The sequence below is a fragment of the Tripterygium wilfordii genome, chromosome 20, assembly GCF_013401445.1.
Source record: "Tripterygium wilfordii isolate XIE 37 chromosome 20, ASM1340144v1, whole genome shotgun sequence".
NCBI lineage: Eukaryota > Viridiplantae > Streptophyta > Magnoliopsida > Celastrales > Celastraceae > Tripterygium > Tripterygium wilfordii.
The window spans coordinates 3,076,201-3,095,024 of record NC_052251.1 but is presented as its reverse complement, the minus strand read 5'-3'; the positions used below and the strand labels follow the sequence as shown (position 1 = coordinate 3,095,024).

The 18,824-nt window shown below is 36.0% G+C and overlaps 1 protein-coding gene across 1 annotated transcript; it reads left to right on the top strand.

The window, feature by feature from the left end:
- Positions 1-6,145: 6,145 nt before the first annotated feature.
- LOC119986851 (uncharacterized mitochondrial protein AtMg00810-like) lies at positions 6,146-7,720 on the top strand (the record flags this gene model as incomplete). The annotated part of the gene is made up of 2 exons (XM_038831545.1): positions 6,146-6,295; positions 6,692-7,720. Coding segments are annotated over exons 1-2 (1,179 nt in total), but the record flags the coding sequence as incomplete, so codon positions are not given.
- Between the last annotated feature and the right edge of the window lie 11,104 nt (positions 7,721-18,824).

The window sequence follows — 18,824 nt, the reverse complement described above, 5'->3', positions numbered from 1 at the left end:
TTCATAAATGAAATCAAATAAGGTCCATAATTCAAATAAAGGGAATCAACTTATGATTTCCTTAATTGAAATGACCTATATTTCAATTTTAAACTCATATACTTATAATAAATAAATAAAAATCCAAATAATTAATGTCTGAGTTATACATGTCAATGTGGATGATATACCCAACAGAAGGGCCAAATATACATACTTACAATATACACAACCATACCATGTACCCATACACACCTATACACATGTATAATATACACACACACCCACGGTACATACACACCCACGTATATATGTTGTATATATATACACGCAAACAAATCTATCTATATAACACACATAAACCAGTATATATACATATACAAACGCATATATACAAAAATCAAAATCCAACATGTACGCATATACAAACACATGTGTACAAACGTCAAATCCCAGATAATATCACAGTGAACAAAATCGGGTACCATAACCAAATAATAACACGATGATCAAGCAGAGACATCACAGCCAGGCATCAAAAACTAGTTTCAAAATCATATATGAAAGTAAACAAGTTATCAGCACAGTGAGCATGCAGAGACATCAAAGCCAGGTATCAAAAACTAGTTTCAAAACCAGATATGAGAGAAAACAAGCTATCAACATAGTGAGCATGCAGAGATCTAAACCCAGGTATCAAAAAAATAGTTTTGAGACCAGATATGAAAGAATGAGAATCGGGAATTGAAGACAAGGTGCTAAGAGTGAACAACCTTCAATCACAACAAACTCTCTCTCTTTTTCCAGTGTGTAGCTGTGTTGCCTCAAAACCTTCTACTATTTTCCTCTCAATCTCTCTTCCCTTCTCTTTTTTTGTTTCTCTCCTCCTACCTCTTTTTTTTTTCTCTTCTCCTCGACCCTCCCTCTCTTTTTATTCTTTTTTTTCTTCCCCAAATTCTGCCCCCTTTTCAGTCATTTTCTTTCCTTTTCTCTACTAGTGTGCGGCGCCCATACCTCCACTAAAACTTGTCTCCTCTTATTTGTTCTTTCTTTCCTTTTCTTTTGTTCTCCCACGATTTCTTTTTTTTTCCGTCCTTTTGTCTCCTATTTTCACGCCACCTCCCTCTCCTACCCATTGTTTTGTCTTTTTCTTAACTTTATTTTATTTTATTTTAATGTTTTTTTTCCTTTTATTCCTAAATATTTTCTAGAGTTTTGATTCATCGGTGGGCTGGACCAAATTTTTGGGAACTTGTGGGCTCATGGATCAAAGAAATGGATTATGAATATTTGTGTGCTCATGGGCCAAGGAAATGAGTTTTATAGGCTTGTGGATCCTAAAACGGGCTTTTGAATTTTTGTCTTGTTTTTGACCGGATGAAAACTGGTTACTACAGTTGGCAAACCCTTTTATCACCTTTTTTTGTTTTAATTTTATTGCCATCTTATCTGAACTACTTAATTACTCAGAAAGCAATTAATCTATAACTCATACATTAAGCACGTCTCATCAAATAAAAAAAAAGGAGAAGCTTTAAATGAGTTCAAATAAAATTCTATTAATTTAATATAGTTATGTAATAAGCTTAGTAATATGTAAAAAGTAAGAAATCAATTGTAAGTAATTTAGTACACCTACATCTATCCTAAAGGATATTTTAAAAAAAGTGTAATTCAAATTTTATTACTCTAACTATAATAGTAATATTACTCTAAATATAGCACTATATATATATATATATGTAATTATGCTACATGACACTTAATAATAAAATTATTAATAGTAACAAATTAGTAAATTATTAATGATTCTCAAAATAAAAAATTCAATTATAATGATTTCGAATTTTTAATAGAACTATAATGATAGGGTATTTTATTTTATATTTCAATTCAGACTCTAGCCATAAATAATAACGGTAATAATAAAGGAAAAAATCCATGATCGTAAATATAATTTTATGTTTAAAATAATTTAAATACTATATTTTAGAACTACTTAGGTAAAAATTCTTAAGCGTGATTACGACTATAATTTAGTAAATGAACAAATATATTAGTTTAGGTGAAGTAAGTGTATAATGAAACATAGCGTGAAGAACTAGTTTAAAAATAATGGTAAAAAATTATTCGACATATAAAAGAAAGAAAAATATATTTATTTACCGTACATCCAACTTCTATACTATCTCCACCATTTGTTATCTTTATTTGATAAGAGTTGTATTGAGAGCCAGTAACAAGTTGTGGATTGTATACAGTGGTTTCAAATCCTCCTCCATTGAACTTCTTTCCCGTGCTACGATTTGTGTACAATATTGCATACTAAACCAAGAAACCACACATATATTCCGCAAAAATAAATAAAGAGTCATTGAAAATATTTTATTATTTATTATTTATTCATCAATCCATATATTATATGATGTGTACTCACATGTGTGCCTGGTTCCTGAATTGTGAGGGGCTTATATGATTCATCGTATATTTCTGTGGCCATTTGAATTTTGATGAGATCATCTTTAGTTTTTCTCTTGATAGGAACAATACCGGTAGGACATCCTTTACCATTTTTCCATATATTAGTGAATGATTCTTGGGGTAGTTAAAGAATCTTCATATATTCTTCCCTTAGGATCTTGACTCGGTCTCATCTGTAGTATAATTGATTAACTTCAAAATAGATATTGAACTTTTGAAGTTTCATCAATAGAATAAAAATACCAAAGTAACCAAACATACCTCAGGATGAAAATTATGGTTCTTCAAGGCATGATGATCAAACGCTGGCTGTTTGTAGAAATCTACACAATCATATTTTTCTTTGTATATCGTCTGTATATGCAATTACATTCTATGAATTCAACCGCCAACTTCAAAATGAATCACTCAATCATGCGTTAATTTCATATTTGAATAGTTTTGAAAATTATGTATGTAATATTATAAGCTTCAAACGAGTTCTTCAAGACTTGAAAAATAATAAATATATTTACCTTAATAGTTGTGACAACAGGCTTATTCAAAATTTTAAGTTGCTTCTGCAATTCAAGATCTTCTTCTCTTGATAATTTTTGTACTCCGATTCCAGTATGTAGTTCCGAAAAACACAACACTAACAATAATAGTATAATAAATCTTGAGGTCATCATATTGAACTATCCACAACCTTTTTGTGATTGATAAACTCATAAAATATTGAATGTATATTTATACACAAATTCTTAATATCACTTATGCAGGTGTTTACGTTTTGTCAACTAAGGCAATTGGATAAAATCAAGGCTATTAATTTTATTCTATTTCTTTTTTTATTAATTAGTTATACAATCTATCAAAGATATCAACAAAATATCAATGATATCTTTGACAAATCAACAAAATCTTTGAATTTGTCAAAGATATCAGCAAAATATCAATGATATCTTTGACAAATCAACAAAAATCTTTGAATTTGTCAAAGATATCAAATTTGTCAAAGATATCAGCAAAATATCAATGATATCTTTGACAAATCAACAAAATCTTTGAATTTGTCAAAGATATCAACAACATCTTTGATTTACTTTATTGACATTATTTTTCTTACTTTTCCTTTCTAACGCCTATATAAAGGCATGTTGTACACAATCAACATATAGTGAAATACAGATCTTTTACTTCTCTAACATATCCTTTCACTTCTCTAACATGGTATCGGAGCCTTGGTAATCACTGTCCCATTTCATATCAGTTTCTCACCTTCAAATTCTATTTCATCTTTCTTGCCTACTGCAGTCCTTTCTTTCGTCATTCCTTGATCTGGTTGTTATTTTTGCACCTGTTTATTGCACTTATGGACAAATCAGATATCTCTCAACCCATCAACATTGTGTTAGATGGGCGTAACTACGTTTTATGGGCACAAGCCATGTGCAGCTTTCTCAAGGGTAGGAGACTTTGGCGATATGTCACTGGTGATTTCATTCTACCTACACAATCCCAAGATGAAGCTGATGATAAGTTTGCTGAACGTTTAGAAACTTGGGATAGCAAAAATCATCAAATCATCACTTGGTTTCGTAATACTTCAGTATCCTCCATCAATCTTCACTTTGGTCGATTTGATACTGCCAAAACTCTCTGGGATCATCTTGCTCATCGTTACACTGCCACCGATCTCTCTCATCAATATCAGATAATTCAGAATCTCAATCAGCTACGTCAACAATCCGGACAAACTGTCACTGACTTTCACTCTCAAATGCAGTTTCTCTGGGATCAACTCACTCCTACTGAACCAGTCTGGAAGAATACTGAAGATGCCAAAGCTTTTACCACATATAAAGACCATCGCCGGCTGATTCAATTTCTTATGGCCTTACAAGATATTTTTGAGCCTACTCGTGCAGCCTTACTTCATCAGAAGCCATTACCCACTCTTGATCAAGCCCTTGATGATCTTGTTTCTGAAGAAACACGGCTCTCGATCCGTCAACCACGACATCTCGACACAGTACTTGCCACTCCTCAGGTACACCAAACAAAGAAAGCTGACACTTCTTCAAAGTGTCGATATTGTCATCTATCTGGTCATATGATACTTACATGTCCAACTCGCAAATGCCGCATATGTCGCAAAATTGGACCAAGACACTATGAACAAGATTGTCCCAGCAAAGGTGGATCAACTCAGGGCACTCATTCCAGAACACATCTTTCCGCTGCCACAACTGATCATACTGCACAGGAGAGTCCTGAACATGTACCCACAACCACTCAATTGACCAGTGATCTTGAGTCACTACTTCGTCAATTCCTTTCTAACTCTGGTAACCATTCTATTTCAGCATCCACCACTGTGTCAGGTAAATCATCATCATGGTTCTTTGACTCAGCATGTTGCAATCATATGACTGCTGACTCTACTCTTTTCACTTCCACACACTCTTCTTCGCATTTGCCATCTATACAAACTGCCAATGGTTCAAGGATAAAAGCTAGTCATATTGGTCACATATCTACTCCAAACCTATCAGTGTCCAATACATTTCTTATTCCACAACTCACTTTGAACCTGTTATCCGTTGGTCAGTTATGTGAACTTGGTCTTAATATTCTATTTACTCCTTCTGGCTGTTCTGTACAGGATCCGAAGACGGGACAGACGCTTGGGACAGGCCGTAAAGTTGGGCGACTGTATGAGCTCATCTCTTTGCACCCCTTGCATCCTACTCTCCCGTGTCATCAGTTCGCTGCATCCACAGTTCCAGCTTCCTCTTTGAGTCTCTGGCATTCTCGATTGGGTCATGCTTCTGTTAGTCGTATTCAGTCTCTTGTTTCTCATGGTCATTTGGGAATTGTTTCTAATAATCATTTTGATTGTTTAACTTGTCCTCTAGCTAAACAATCTGCTTTATCGTTCAATAATAGTGATTCTGTTTCTCATGCACCTTTTCACCTTGTGCACTCTGACATTTGGGGACCTTCTCCTACTGCTTCTATGGGGGGATCCAAATATTTTGTAATTTTTGTCGATGATTACTCTCGTTTTACATGGATCTATCTCATGAAAACTCGTTCTGAATTTACTACAATCTATCATGAATTTTCTCAGATGATTAAAACTCAGTTTTCATGTCCTATTAAAACTTTTCGCACTGATAATGCCATGGAATATAAGGATTCTAAATTCTTAACCATTTTACATGACCATGGCACTATTTGTCAGCGTTCTTGTCCAGGTACTTCCCAACAAAATGGAAGAGCCGAACGTAAACATCGACACATATTAGATACTGTTCGGGCTCTTCTTATCTCTGCCTCTTGTCCTGCACGTTTTTGGGGTGAAGCAGCTCTCACTGCTGTGTTTACCATCAATCGGATTCCTTCATCAGTCATTGATAATCAATCGCCTTATGAACGTCTTTATGGGTCTGTTCCTAACTACAATTTACTCAAAGTATTTGGATGTGTTTGTTTTGTTCTCCTTCAACCACATGAACACACTAAATTAGAACCTCGTACTCGTCTTTGCTGTTTTCTTGGGTATGGGATAGAACATAAAGGTTATAGATGTTGGGATCCTATCTCCAAACGACTTCGCATTTCTCGTCATGTCGTATTTCTGGAAAACACTTTGTTCTCCTCAGTATCACATTTCTTATCTCTTCCTTCTCCCACTAACATGATTGATCTATTTCCTGATGAACCATCTCCCTCTGAGTCTCATACAGGTGACACTCAAATTACTTTGCCTGCTCCTGAACTGTCTTCCTTGTCTGATGGATCTACTGCAGACACTACTAGTTCCCCTACTCTTCGACGCTCTACCCGGGTAAGAGAACTTCCTATTAAACTTCGTGATTTTCAGTGTTTTGCCACTACTCTTACCTTATATGAGCCTCAGTTCTATTTGGAGGCCAAATCTAATCCTGTTTGGCAACAAGCTATGTCTGAAGAATTGCAGGCACTTGAGCAATCTCATACTTGGGATATTGTTTCTCTCCCACCAGATAAGTCTGCTATTGGTTGCAAATGGGTTTACAAAATAAAAACCAAGTCTGATGGTTCTATTGAGCGATACAAAGCCCGTCTTGTTGCTAAAGACTTTACTCAGGAGTATGGCATTGATTATGAAGAGACATTTGCTCCAGTTGCTCGTCTTACTTCAGTACGCAGTCTGTTAGCTATTGCTGCTGCTAGAGGCTGGACATTGTCACAGATGGATGTGAAGAATGCCTTCCTCAATGGTGATCTTGCTGAAGAAGTCTATATGAAACCTCCTCCTGGCTATTCACATCCCCCTAATACAGTCTGTCGCCTTCGTCGTGCCTTATATGGCCTCAAACAAGCTCCACGCGCATGGTTTGCCAAGTTTAGCTCTACTATTCAACAACGTGGTTTTCAATCCAGTTCTTATGACTCAGCATTCTTTGTTCGTCGGACAGCCTTAGGCTGTGTTTTTCTACTAATTTATGTCGATGACATGATTATTACAGGAGATGATTATTCTGGTATCACTGATCTTAAGGAATATCTTCAACAACAATTTGAGATGAAGGATCTTGGTTCTCTAAGTTACTTTCTTGGCCTTGAAGTACTCTCGGACACTACCGGGTACTATTTATCTCAGGCTAAGTATGCTTCTAATTTACTTGCTCGGGCAGGTCTCACAGATAGTAAGATTACTTCTACTCCACTGGAACCTAATATCAAGCTTAAACCTTCTGATGGTACTCCTCTCAGTGATATCACCCTCTATCGACAATTGGTTGGTAGTCTCGTATATCTTACTGTCACCCGCCCTGATATAGCCTATGCTGTACATGTTGTTAGTCAATTCATGTCAGCTCCTCGCTCTTCCCACTATGAAGCAGTCATTCATATATTGCGTTATATCAAAGCAACTCTTTATTATGGCCTTCATTTTTCTGCTGCTTCCTCACTTGAGTTGCGCGCCTACTCTGACTCCGATTGGGCTGGTGATCCCACTGATAGACGATCAACCACTGGCTTTTGCATCTTGTTAGGGGATTCTCTCATTTCTTGGCGAAGCAAGAAGCAGACTTCAGTTGCTCGTTCGAGCACGGAGGCTGAATATCGTGCACTTGCTACTACCACTCAAGAAATTGTTTGGCTTCGTTGGCTTCTTGGAGATATGGGAGTTCAATCTCCCAGTCCTACACCTCTATTTTGTGATAATAGAAGTGCAATCCACATTGCTCACAATGATGTTTACCATGAGCGTACCAAACACATTGAGATTGATTGCCACTTTACTCGTCAGCATGTCACACAGGGAACTATTCAACTCTGCTCAATATCTACTCTTGACCAACCTGCTGATCTCTTCACCAAGCCACTCCTGCCAGGTCGTTTTAGAGACTTAGTTTCCAAACTCAAGCTTACTTCTACTGCACCAACTTGAGTTTGAGAGGGGATGTCAAAGATATCAACAAAATATCAATGATATCTTTGACAAATCAACAAAATCTTTGAATTTGTCAAAGATATCAGCAAAATATCAATGATATCTTTGACAAATCAACAAAAATCTTTGAATTTGTCAAAGATATCAAATTTGTCAAAGATATCAGCAAAATATCAATGATATCTTTGACAAATCAACAAAATCTTTGAATTTGTCAAAGATATCAACAACATCTTTGATTTACTTTATTGACATTATTTTTCTTACTTTTCCTTTCTAACGCCTATATAAAGGCATGTTGTACACAATCAACATATAGTGAAATACAGATCTTTTACTTCTCTAACATATCCTTTCACTTCTCTAACACAATCAAAACCATAAAATGACTCTTTCTCCCTAAATAAGAACAAAGTTTCTTTCTCTTCGTCATTAAACGAGTAACCAAATCAATAATGATTGTAATAAGTACACACGACAAATAACATTAATACTTGTTGTTTCAACCCTGGAAATACATACTAAAAACTGCGGTTGAAAACTTTTCCCACGGTTGGGTATATGATGGTTATGAAAGTGTCACAATAATTTAACCGCGGTTTATAACATTGTTGGTACAAATATTATGACCATAGTTATAATGAAATACTTAGTTGTGTATTCTTTTAATTAAAAATATTATATATATTAAAATTAAAGATTAAATCTATACATTTGTTCAACTCTCAGTTATTAAGATTAAATATTTCGTGAATACATGTTAGAATCTTCCCCTCTTTCCGCTTCTTTAATCTCTCTTTTATATCTTAAGTTTGTTTCCTTATCAATTTGGCTTTCACTTTAAAACCTTGAACTATTGACAACTTTTTTTTTTCAATATGGATCATAATTAAATTCTTGCATTCATTAAAATTCACTAGCTTCTTCTAAAATCCATACTAGGGATCTCATAAACGCATTCGTTTTCAGGTTCTATAATATAAATGATTAAAGTAAATAATTTGGTGTTGAGTATACCTGTTTGATTTAGAAAGTCCCATATCAATTTATTAAGAGGTGAATTGAAACCAAAATAAAATCATTGGGGTAAAACAACAAACTAAAAGAAAATAGAGGATAAAAAGTGAAATTTTAAAAAGAATACCTAATATCTAATTCCAAAATGATATATGTCCATAATTTTTCAATCCATAAACTTGCATAATCTAGGTGGCAAGCCAGATACGCATGCCACATGTTTATGTAAATTTATAGATGTGTAGTACTTCCGTATCTAGTATGGGTACAATACTCTCTCCGAAAATGATATGTATCCCTAATATAAATATCCCTAACCTTCCATAATCTATATGGCAGTTACAATCAACATGCCAGCATAGCATAAATTTTGTTTAAAAAATTTTCTCTCGTTCTAATTTTCCTAGGGCACAAATGCCCTCGAGTCCAAATCTAAATATGCACCACTGTTGTACCGCCTTCGTTACTTCTTTGCTTTCTCGGCTCTTCTATGCATTCTATCGGCATCGGAATAGATAATGGACCAATATCGACATCCGGAATTGATTTACTCCTCGATTTTCTTTCTTCTTTCCCTTCACTTCTTTCCATCTCCTCGTGTTTTCGTCGTTTTCATAGAGTGGTGCTGTTTCGATCCTTGCCCATTTTGTAAGGCAAAGCATGACTCTATATCTTTCCTTCCGAGAAGAAAACCCCAACCGCCGCATTTACTCAAAAGCCCATCCTTCGTGGGATTTTTCCCGTGTAGGTAAGAACCCCGCCAATGACAATACGATTCATCCATGAGGAAGTCCTGAACTCGCAAGCTCTTTCCTTCGTGTGATTTTGTCGCCGTACAATAAGAACTTCTATTTGGAGTCGGGTTTGTCGGAAAGGAGTCGGGTTTGTCGGAAAGTTAGAAGATTTTGGGTTCTCTCTGACGCGCATGTTATTATACACCTTTTTGCTTGTGTTTTTAGGTTGAATTGACATTTTGTTTATCGAAATGAGATCGGATTTTGCATAAATTATATTTTTTGTGCTTTTCAGCTCCTTACGCTCAACAGCTGCTCAACCCACGCTCGAGCATAGATGTCACAATATTGGCCAACAGCTAGCGCTCAACATATACTCAATAGGCATTCAACAGCTGCTCGACAGAATAAAACCCGAGAATTAGAAGTTTGACTTGTTTTAGGAGTTTCCTTTGAAGTTTACATGTTTTATTATTATTGAAGGAAACCCTAGGAAGTTGGGGAGAGTTTCAAACATATATAAATACCTCATTACAAGTCAAAAAGAGGGGATCTTTAGAGGTTGACGGTAGGAAAAAGAAGAAGAAGGGATTTCGACAATCGGGCTCCATCATTCTTGTGTTTTCTTTCTTAGATTTCCATGGATTCTATTAGTTTTATTTTCTTTTGTTTTGCTGCCTAATATAGGTGTGATAATACCTATTGTTTTTGGTAGGAATCTCCCCCTCTTAAGCTTCCTTTAAATAAATAATGAGTGTATTTATGTTTTGATTTGTATTTTGATAGGTTGATTGTGGTTTGGATGAAAAGTGATGAAAAAAGGGCTGAATTGAAGAAAATGTCCACCGACCTTCGTGTGTTCAAATACTTATAACTTTTTGTCACATTATCGGAATCAAGCGAAATAAAAGGCATTGGAAACTAGACATCTCAAGCTTTCCGTAGACGCTAAAATTGTGCAAATTGGACGTCGTATGAAGATTTTGGAATCATTCCACGCCTAGGCGCAATATTTGTGCACGCCCAGGATCACTCCTGCACGCCCAGTCCAGAGAGTTGGACTTGAATTTGAAGTGGTGCACGCCTAGGATTGCGCCTAGGCGTGAAAACAGTTTTTTTGGGATGTTTTAATTCACGAACTTGCCGAGCCGCACAACAACTTTTGACCTAGAACTGATATTCTGGAGAGCGAAACCAGAGGGGGAAAGCAACTCTTGGAGCTAGGAGGAGAGATTCTTCAGCTCAACTTGGATCTACTCAACTAATTTGGTTTATTCATGATTTTCTCATCTCTCCTTTTGTGTTTTTCTCTCATTATGTGTAACTAAACCTCTTGTGCCAAGGCTGGGATGAAGCCTTGGGTTTGATGACTTTGTTTATGACTTGATTTACATATATATGAGTTGATTTGGGTATAAATCTTGTGTTTCTATGTTTGATTGCAATTTCTTCATGCTTGTGGTGTTTGGCCAACACTTTAGGTTTATGGATGAAATTGTTTGAAGAATTTGCTTAGACAATAATATGTCAAGTAGATTATGCTTCTTGAAACACTTGATTATGAATGTGTCTCCCTTTAATTAGGTGACAATTTGTATGAATCCTAATCTCCATAGATCTCCATGAATTCCTATGCATGTTTAGACCAATAAGATGGCTAGAATATATTAGGAATATCCGACCTAAACCAATAAGATGGCTAGTAATCGATTTTAGGGAGATTTGGCTTAAGTGCGCTAAAACCGACTTAGGTACGGATTCGTTATGCCCAAATTAGCAAATATGTGTGTGAATTTATGTCATTGCATGTCATTTCTCAAGGGGGATTCTGAAGCCTTGGTGTTCATCTCACACTCGTTAACTCATCTCATTTGCATTAGTTGCATCCTTATATTAAGAAAATACCAAAAACACTTTGCTATTTGCTTGTTTTAGTTTAATTATCAAACCAAACAATCTTGAGTTGACCTTTACTTTTGATTGCATTGTCCATATATACATACAAATATACATTTGGATTAGACATAACACCGTCCCTGTGGATTCGACCCTTGCTTATCATTGTGCTGTAATCGCCGACTAGTACACTTGCTAGTAAGGTTAATTTAGACTCAACACCTAAGTAGCTAAACCTTTTGCAAGGGAGATGATATAGCCTCTTTGATTGTGCTTAATGAATTTGGTTTGATTAATTATTAGTTTCTTTTTGCTATGCCAACTGTTGATTGTTGTGTTTAATTGATGATTGCGCCGTGATGCTTAGCTACCATCTAGGTTTGATTATTCTGATGCAATTCGTAGTAGATGTCATGCTCGGATTGGGAATAGCTTCTTGCAATTTAACACCATGACTGCCTAGACATAGACGTCATATACTAGGATTCATGTGATCGCTACATAAGTTGTCATAGATCCAATTGCGTTCTTATTTGTTAAACTAGTCTAAACGCCATGGATAGTTGCAAATTAAGAATAAATGTAGTAAGTTAGACGTCATGACTACTACATGAATCATGGGACTTGTTCTTTGACATACATGAAGGAATTGATAATTGACAACTAAAGGATTTAAGTACAATAAAGATGGTAAAATCGGAACCCTAACTCACCCATTTGTTTGTTCTTTGCATGCTTCTTATGATTTCCTCTTTTAATTTCATAATTTTCCAATCATAAATAATCTTTTGTTTTTATTCAGTGATGTCTATAGTGAATTTGAAATTATGATAGATTAATACTCAATCCTCGTGGATTCGACACTCGTATTTTCTAAGCTATACTACTATTGATTCGTGCACTTGCAGGTATAAACTGAGTTTTGAATCGCTATAATTTCAGTGGTTCGAAAATCTCACATCACTCTCCTTCGTGGGATTCTGTCCCCGTAAAGGAAGAATTCCTCCACCACTTTTGACTTAAGAATTTATTTTATTTTGGACCACCATTTTATTTAACATACATGTTTTGATTTCTAAAATCGAGATAGCTGCCATCCCGAATAAATATGGTTTTACCACCCACTCAAGAAAAAATCACTTTTATCAAAATGATTATTGTCAAATTTATAAGTGGGATATACAAAAATAATTTTTCAAAAACATTTGTTTCGACAAAGTTTTGTGAGCTCCTTCTTTGTAGTGTACAGGAAGAGTTTCCAAAATAATTTTCCAAAAACACTCATTTTTACAAAAGTTTTGTGAACTCTTTCGTAGTGGTATTTTGTGCCCATACAGGAGTTTCTAAAATGTTTTCAATAAATTTCAAAAATCAAAAATTAAATAAGTTATTGTCTAAGTGTTGGTAACCGCGTGAGCTGATGTTGTGGGGTGTTAACAAGTTCCCCACAGTCAATCGATCACTAAACCTATTTTTCTAATCATAAATCAGTATTTAAAAAGGTGGTCAATTGCACCTCCAAATCAATTGGTGACAATTTATTATTTTTTGTAAGTCCGTCACCATCACGATTCCTGTTTCGACAATGATGAGATGTCTAATCTGCCCTACAAGTAAAATAAGGACCATACCCACTGACCATACAATCTAGTTCAAAAGAAATAATAGTTTTCAATACCACCACTATACTTGAAAATTATGAAGTGCTGAGCTTTGACATGAAGCCTTTTATGTGCCATTTTTACAGAAGCTATCATCGTATATATGGGTGAAAGAGAGACACAGAGAGAGAGTGAAAGAGAAGGAGAGGTGGTTTTCATTGTTATAGAAGATGAAGAGAAAGGTCAACCATGACTGCTTCTTCTCCTTGCTTGATTGGTTTTGAATAGAAGAATTAGTGGCTTAGCAATAGAAAATTTTATATTTTCAATGCGATTCAAATTTTTTTTTTTCATTTGGTCATTTAATTGAATGGGTTTTAATCCTTTCTGCTGCGAAGGCATTGGCATTTTTTGATCCTGCATACCCTCTTCACAAATTGACAAATTGATTAAGAGAGAAAAACAAAATTTATTTTATTGGATGAAAGGGTAATTTAGGAAGTACAATGTGTGTATTAGATTTTTTCCTTGGGTGTGTTTTTTTTTTTGAAAAGGTCAATGACCAATAATATATTTCCAAAACCCAACTGAAGGGAAACAGAATTGGAGGTCATAGCTGGCACTCGGCCACCAAATTGGTGGAATAACAAATGGAAAAACTCATAAAACAACAAGAGATAAAAATATCAAACTTAAGCTCACATTTGCAGACTTTGTTCACTTTGATTTTGTAACCAACACCGCTTATCTTCCAGAATAGCATTCATGACTAAGCAAAGAGCTTCTTCTGCCCACACTCTAAGGCCATGCTCTTGAAAACAGTTCTTAGCCAATAAATGAGCTCCATTATTGACCTCACGACGAACATGCATTACCGACCAGTTCGTAAAAAAATTGTAACAACCGTCGAATCTCCAAAAAGATAGGACTCCAAGCATTGTAATTCATATCCCCTTGACGTATCGTTTTCATAATAACGGTTGAATCACTCTCTAAAATGAAATGATAGAAGCTCAATTCACTGGCTCATTTAACCGCGTGTAACGCAGACATGGCTTCAACTAGGATAGGTTCTTTGGGTGTGTTAAGTAGGTGTGTGTTATGAGTTTAGCTCTGTGTGCAAATAACTGCTACCTAAAAGGAATGGGTTGAGAAACATTTAATTACCATCATGGGCCTTATCCAGTAAGTTTTATTGGGGCTTTTTTGACCCCCACGCCAGGTCCCAACCAGCAAATGGGCCTCCAAAACACATGTAAGAAGACATGAGGGCTGTAATTAATGGTCGATGGTATCACATTGTTGGCTATATTGGTAACCGCTACTGTTTCCCATTTTGAGTAATTTTGACCCACATTGGCCTTTGGTTGACTCATGACATTAACTTTTCAATTTTAGGAAGAAGCGAACTAATGTAGTTGCTGGGGCTATTTCTCCATTTGAGATTCAATTTGCCCCGTTGATAAGGATTCCTTAAAAAAGGCTCAAATGAAGCTTTTGCATAGTGGGTTAGTTCTTCATTTTATAGGTTGAGGTAAGGAGTTCAAACTTTGAACCCTTTGAACAACACATTTTCTTCAATTTTTCATTAAAAGGAGGCTGGGCCTATTCGGCCCATAGGCCCTATCTTGTCAGGCCTTTGTATATTAAGCTCATGGGATGGCACTGCCCTCCAAGGCAACGGCCACCATGTGGGCCAACAAATTGTATTGGGAGACGTGGTTTGTTGATGTAATTGAGCTAACAAAATGTATTGATACAATAGTGTAAATTTACTGGCTTAATTTTTGTGTAATAGAAATGGGGCCTAATATTGATTTTTGGTATAGTTGTGAGTGTGGTACAAGTGGGTCCCATATGTTGGTGGAGCCAATCAAGAGGTCACCAAGGTTCCATTCCCTCATTCCCAATAAAATTGGGACAACAAAATTGTATTGTTATACATATTTTTGTATTCATGCATGCCACATTAGATTAGCACCATTGCAAGTGCTCTAACAGTTATGGAATCACAAGTTATTAATCTTGGTTCCGAGATTGTTGAAATTTATATTTGTAAATAGATTGTGAGATTGTTGAAATTTGCGTTTATATGTTGTGAGATTGTTGAAATTTGTGTTCATTGTTTCTGTTAGTTTTGTTGTTCTATTTTTTCCTTTCTTTTTTTCTTAATTTTTTTGTCATTTTAAATTTGAATTGATCGTTGTTAGTAACAATATGGTATCTTTATCTCATCATCTTATAATGTTTTAATGGTAGCTAAATAGAAAATCCAATAACTTTTAGAACTTCCTTCCAAGTTTGCGTTAGTGATTGATTACTTAATTTATTTGGATGACTCATCACCAACCACAACATAACAAGAATTGACATTTTGTGGACAAAAAATATGCAGGGGAGCTTGTGCGCTGACCAAATATTTTCTCCATGAAGAGAGAAAAGGAAGCTTCATAAGTTATATTCTTGTAGTCTCGCACCGTCTCTAACAGTCATACTCCATACATATATAATCACAAGAGTAATTTGATAGTTGCCACAAAATTTTTTTTGTGGCGACAAAAGAGGTCGTTGTAATATGGGGTCTCTTTTTGCGGTAATGCAATGTCACCACAAAAAATTAATTTTTTGTGACAAAATTTGATTTCGCCACAAATTAGCAATTATTTGTATGACCAAGTTTATTTCTTTTATGTGGTGACACAATGTCGCCGTATAAAGTCAATTTGACTTTTAATCTTTGACAATAACCTATTGTTTAATAGTTGCATCAGCTGCAAATTCGTCTAGAAAAACGCATAATAGTAATGTTAAACACAAAATCTACATATTTGCACCATTAATCTACTTCCAATAACCCATATCAACGCAAAACAAAATAAGTGTGTGCAGTTAGTACAACCACTACAAAAAATCAAGTTTTCCGTGGGCGTCGTGGCTATAGTCCGAGGTATGATAATAAATAACAAGACAACAATGTTAAGTATACTACAAATAATTTAGCTACAGAGTATAAAATATAAATATCTGTTGAAATAAAACCTGAATTAAATTCTTACCATGTTTGAGGCTGAAGACGTAACAAACAATCATTTCTCAATGGCAAAAAGAATCGCCATAAAAAAATGACATGCCATTGCATAACCTATTTACAATGACTGAACTACGTCATCGGTGGTTGCTGCTAGAGATCGTGCCACAAAAGGTTTTTGTGGCGACAAATAATGTTGCCACAAAAACCTACAATCCTCATGTGAAAGGTCTACTATTAACATGTATTTGAAACAACATTTTAGAACCAATATATATATTAGTTTCCAAATTGTTTCCCAAACCCACCCCTAATACTGTATACCCTTTCTCGCCAAACATCTCATCCGTCTCTAACGCCCAAAGAAGGTCAAAAACTATAGCACGTTGCAGCCCCGCCACCAAATGGGCTTTAGCCCACTTAAAATATTTTCTGGCCCCAATTGGGCTGTTGACTAAAGATTCGTGCTTGGCTCAAATTTGAGCTTTAGGCCATTGATAGGTTGGCCTTTAATGGGACATAATCCTTATTAATCCATTGGATTTTGGCATTTGAAAAATGACGAGAAAATTGATTTCATTGAATGACCGACTTTGTTGATTAGTTGGACCGTGACGTGAGAGGCCTAGGTCAATTTTGATTTTTGGCCCATATGGCCACTCAATAAATGCTGGCCCCATAGAGGAATGTTCTGAGTCATTTTTTAGAATGGCCCATTTTTGTCAAAAGAAATAGTTTGACCAGATTTTTAGAAGTGTGGACCCGAATTGACCTTGACCAATTTGATTAGTGTAATTAAGGGTGTTGATCGGCCGGGTCCCGGATTATTGAACTGGGTTAGACTCGAACCAATAACTTTTAGGAGATGTATGACCCCATCGAATAACCCTGTCAAAAGTATTCTGTGTTATTGCGTTCGGGCCACCGGCCTACAGGGTTTGAACCAAGTTAACCCAGTGGCCTGATAAAAAAGAGTAAACAAACAACTTGTCATTTGGGAGCGTTTTTGTGCTTTAAAGGCTTGTTCCTTGTGCTATTGGTATATCCCTTTGAGTGCTTTTGTTTCGCCTATGTCAGGCTATGTGCATCTGTGATGACTGATGACTTGAAGCACTCAAAGGGATGATATGATACCCACACTAATTTTGAGTGATTGAGTCCATCTGTGCCAACTTATCTACACTGTATGCATCTTGTTACCCCCAGAAAATAAATAATTTGAGTCCAACACACACAAACACCGAGTTAGGGAGACTCCAAATCACATCCCACCACTATACTGATTCTTTTTAGGAACAAATCTCAATCTCCTCGATCTTCCGCTTCCCAACCTTGCTAGCACAAAGATTTAATTGAGAAATTCCTATCACAAGAGTGAATAGGCCGGACGGGCAATACATGGAAAAGAAAATTGTTAGACTTGTCAGTCTCACATCGAAAAAGCTGAAAGAGAAGCATAGGAAAATTGGTTATAAAAGCACAAAGAAACACGTCTTTGACACAGACTTTTAATTATAATAGATTTATGAATCAGGTTTTTAGGTGACCCGATAACTCAAAAATCATAAAAATATTAACCCGAAACCTGACCCTATTATTAATTTGATCAAACCGAGTTTGGCTCGGACCGATAAATAATTTTCTGGTCAGTCCGGGTTTGCACCCCGCTGAACTCCCCTAAGTGTAATTGACAATATAAATAAGTGAGCTCACGGGTCCAGTGGGTCTGTAGACAAATGAATAAACAGACTTTCCGAAAAATTATTATAGACAGTAGTAATCTTTGGACAACTTTTTTTTTTGACAAGGCTGTAACTCACCCTGAAATTCTATTAAAAGGAAATCAATCCAAAGTACATTAAGACTAGCATTCTCATACAAAACACCTCCTGAGAACCGCAACTCCAAACAAAAGAGAAGCTACTATCAAGTAGTATCACAAAACACCATAACATAATCAAAGCACACCAGAGTATGCCACACATACTAGGCTGAGAATTGCAAAGAAAGATCACATGCCAAGTTATCCCGTAACAAGTTTGGAGGGTCATGAATCCAACTAGCAGGAGACATCCTTAGCGCAACCCAAGCAAGTCCGTGGACACATCCATTGAAAGTCTGATTAACATGATGAATAAACCAAACCTCCACCGCCTGTAACAAAGAAAGAACTTTGTGCAACATACCACGCCAACTCTAATAGTAACCCGTACACTTTGTAATGGCATCCATAATAATCTTGGAATCACCCTCTATCTTGAGCTTTATATACCCCAATGAGAGTACAAACTTTATAAACTCAAGAAGAGCTGCTGCCTCCGCATCCGTTGGATTAAGATCAACTGAATAGCCTGAAATCGCAGCAGCAAGAAAACAACCACGTTCATCTCGGACTATACACCCAAATCCAGAGGTTGATGTTGCATTACATACTGCGGCGTCCGATTCAATTTTACATAATTAGATTGGGGGGGCCACCATCTCCCGGACGAAGAAACAGTCAGTCAGTCAGAGTGGAGGATGGGCGAGCATCGAGTTAGTCAAGAGAAACAGACATATTCCTCAAAAGCAACTGCCGTAGCCCTTGCCTCGCTAAAGACCCGTGCTGGAGGATAGATATCACCATCATGGACAAATACATTCCGCCTTGTCCATAT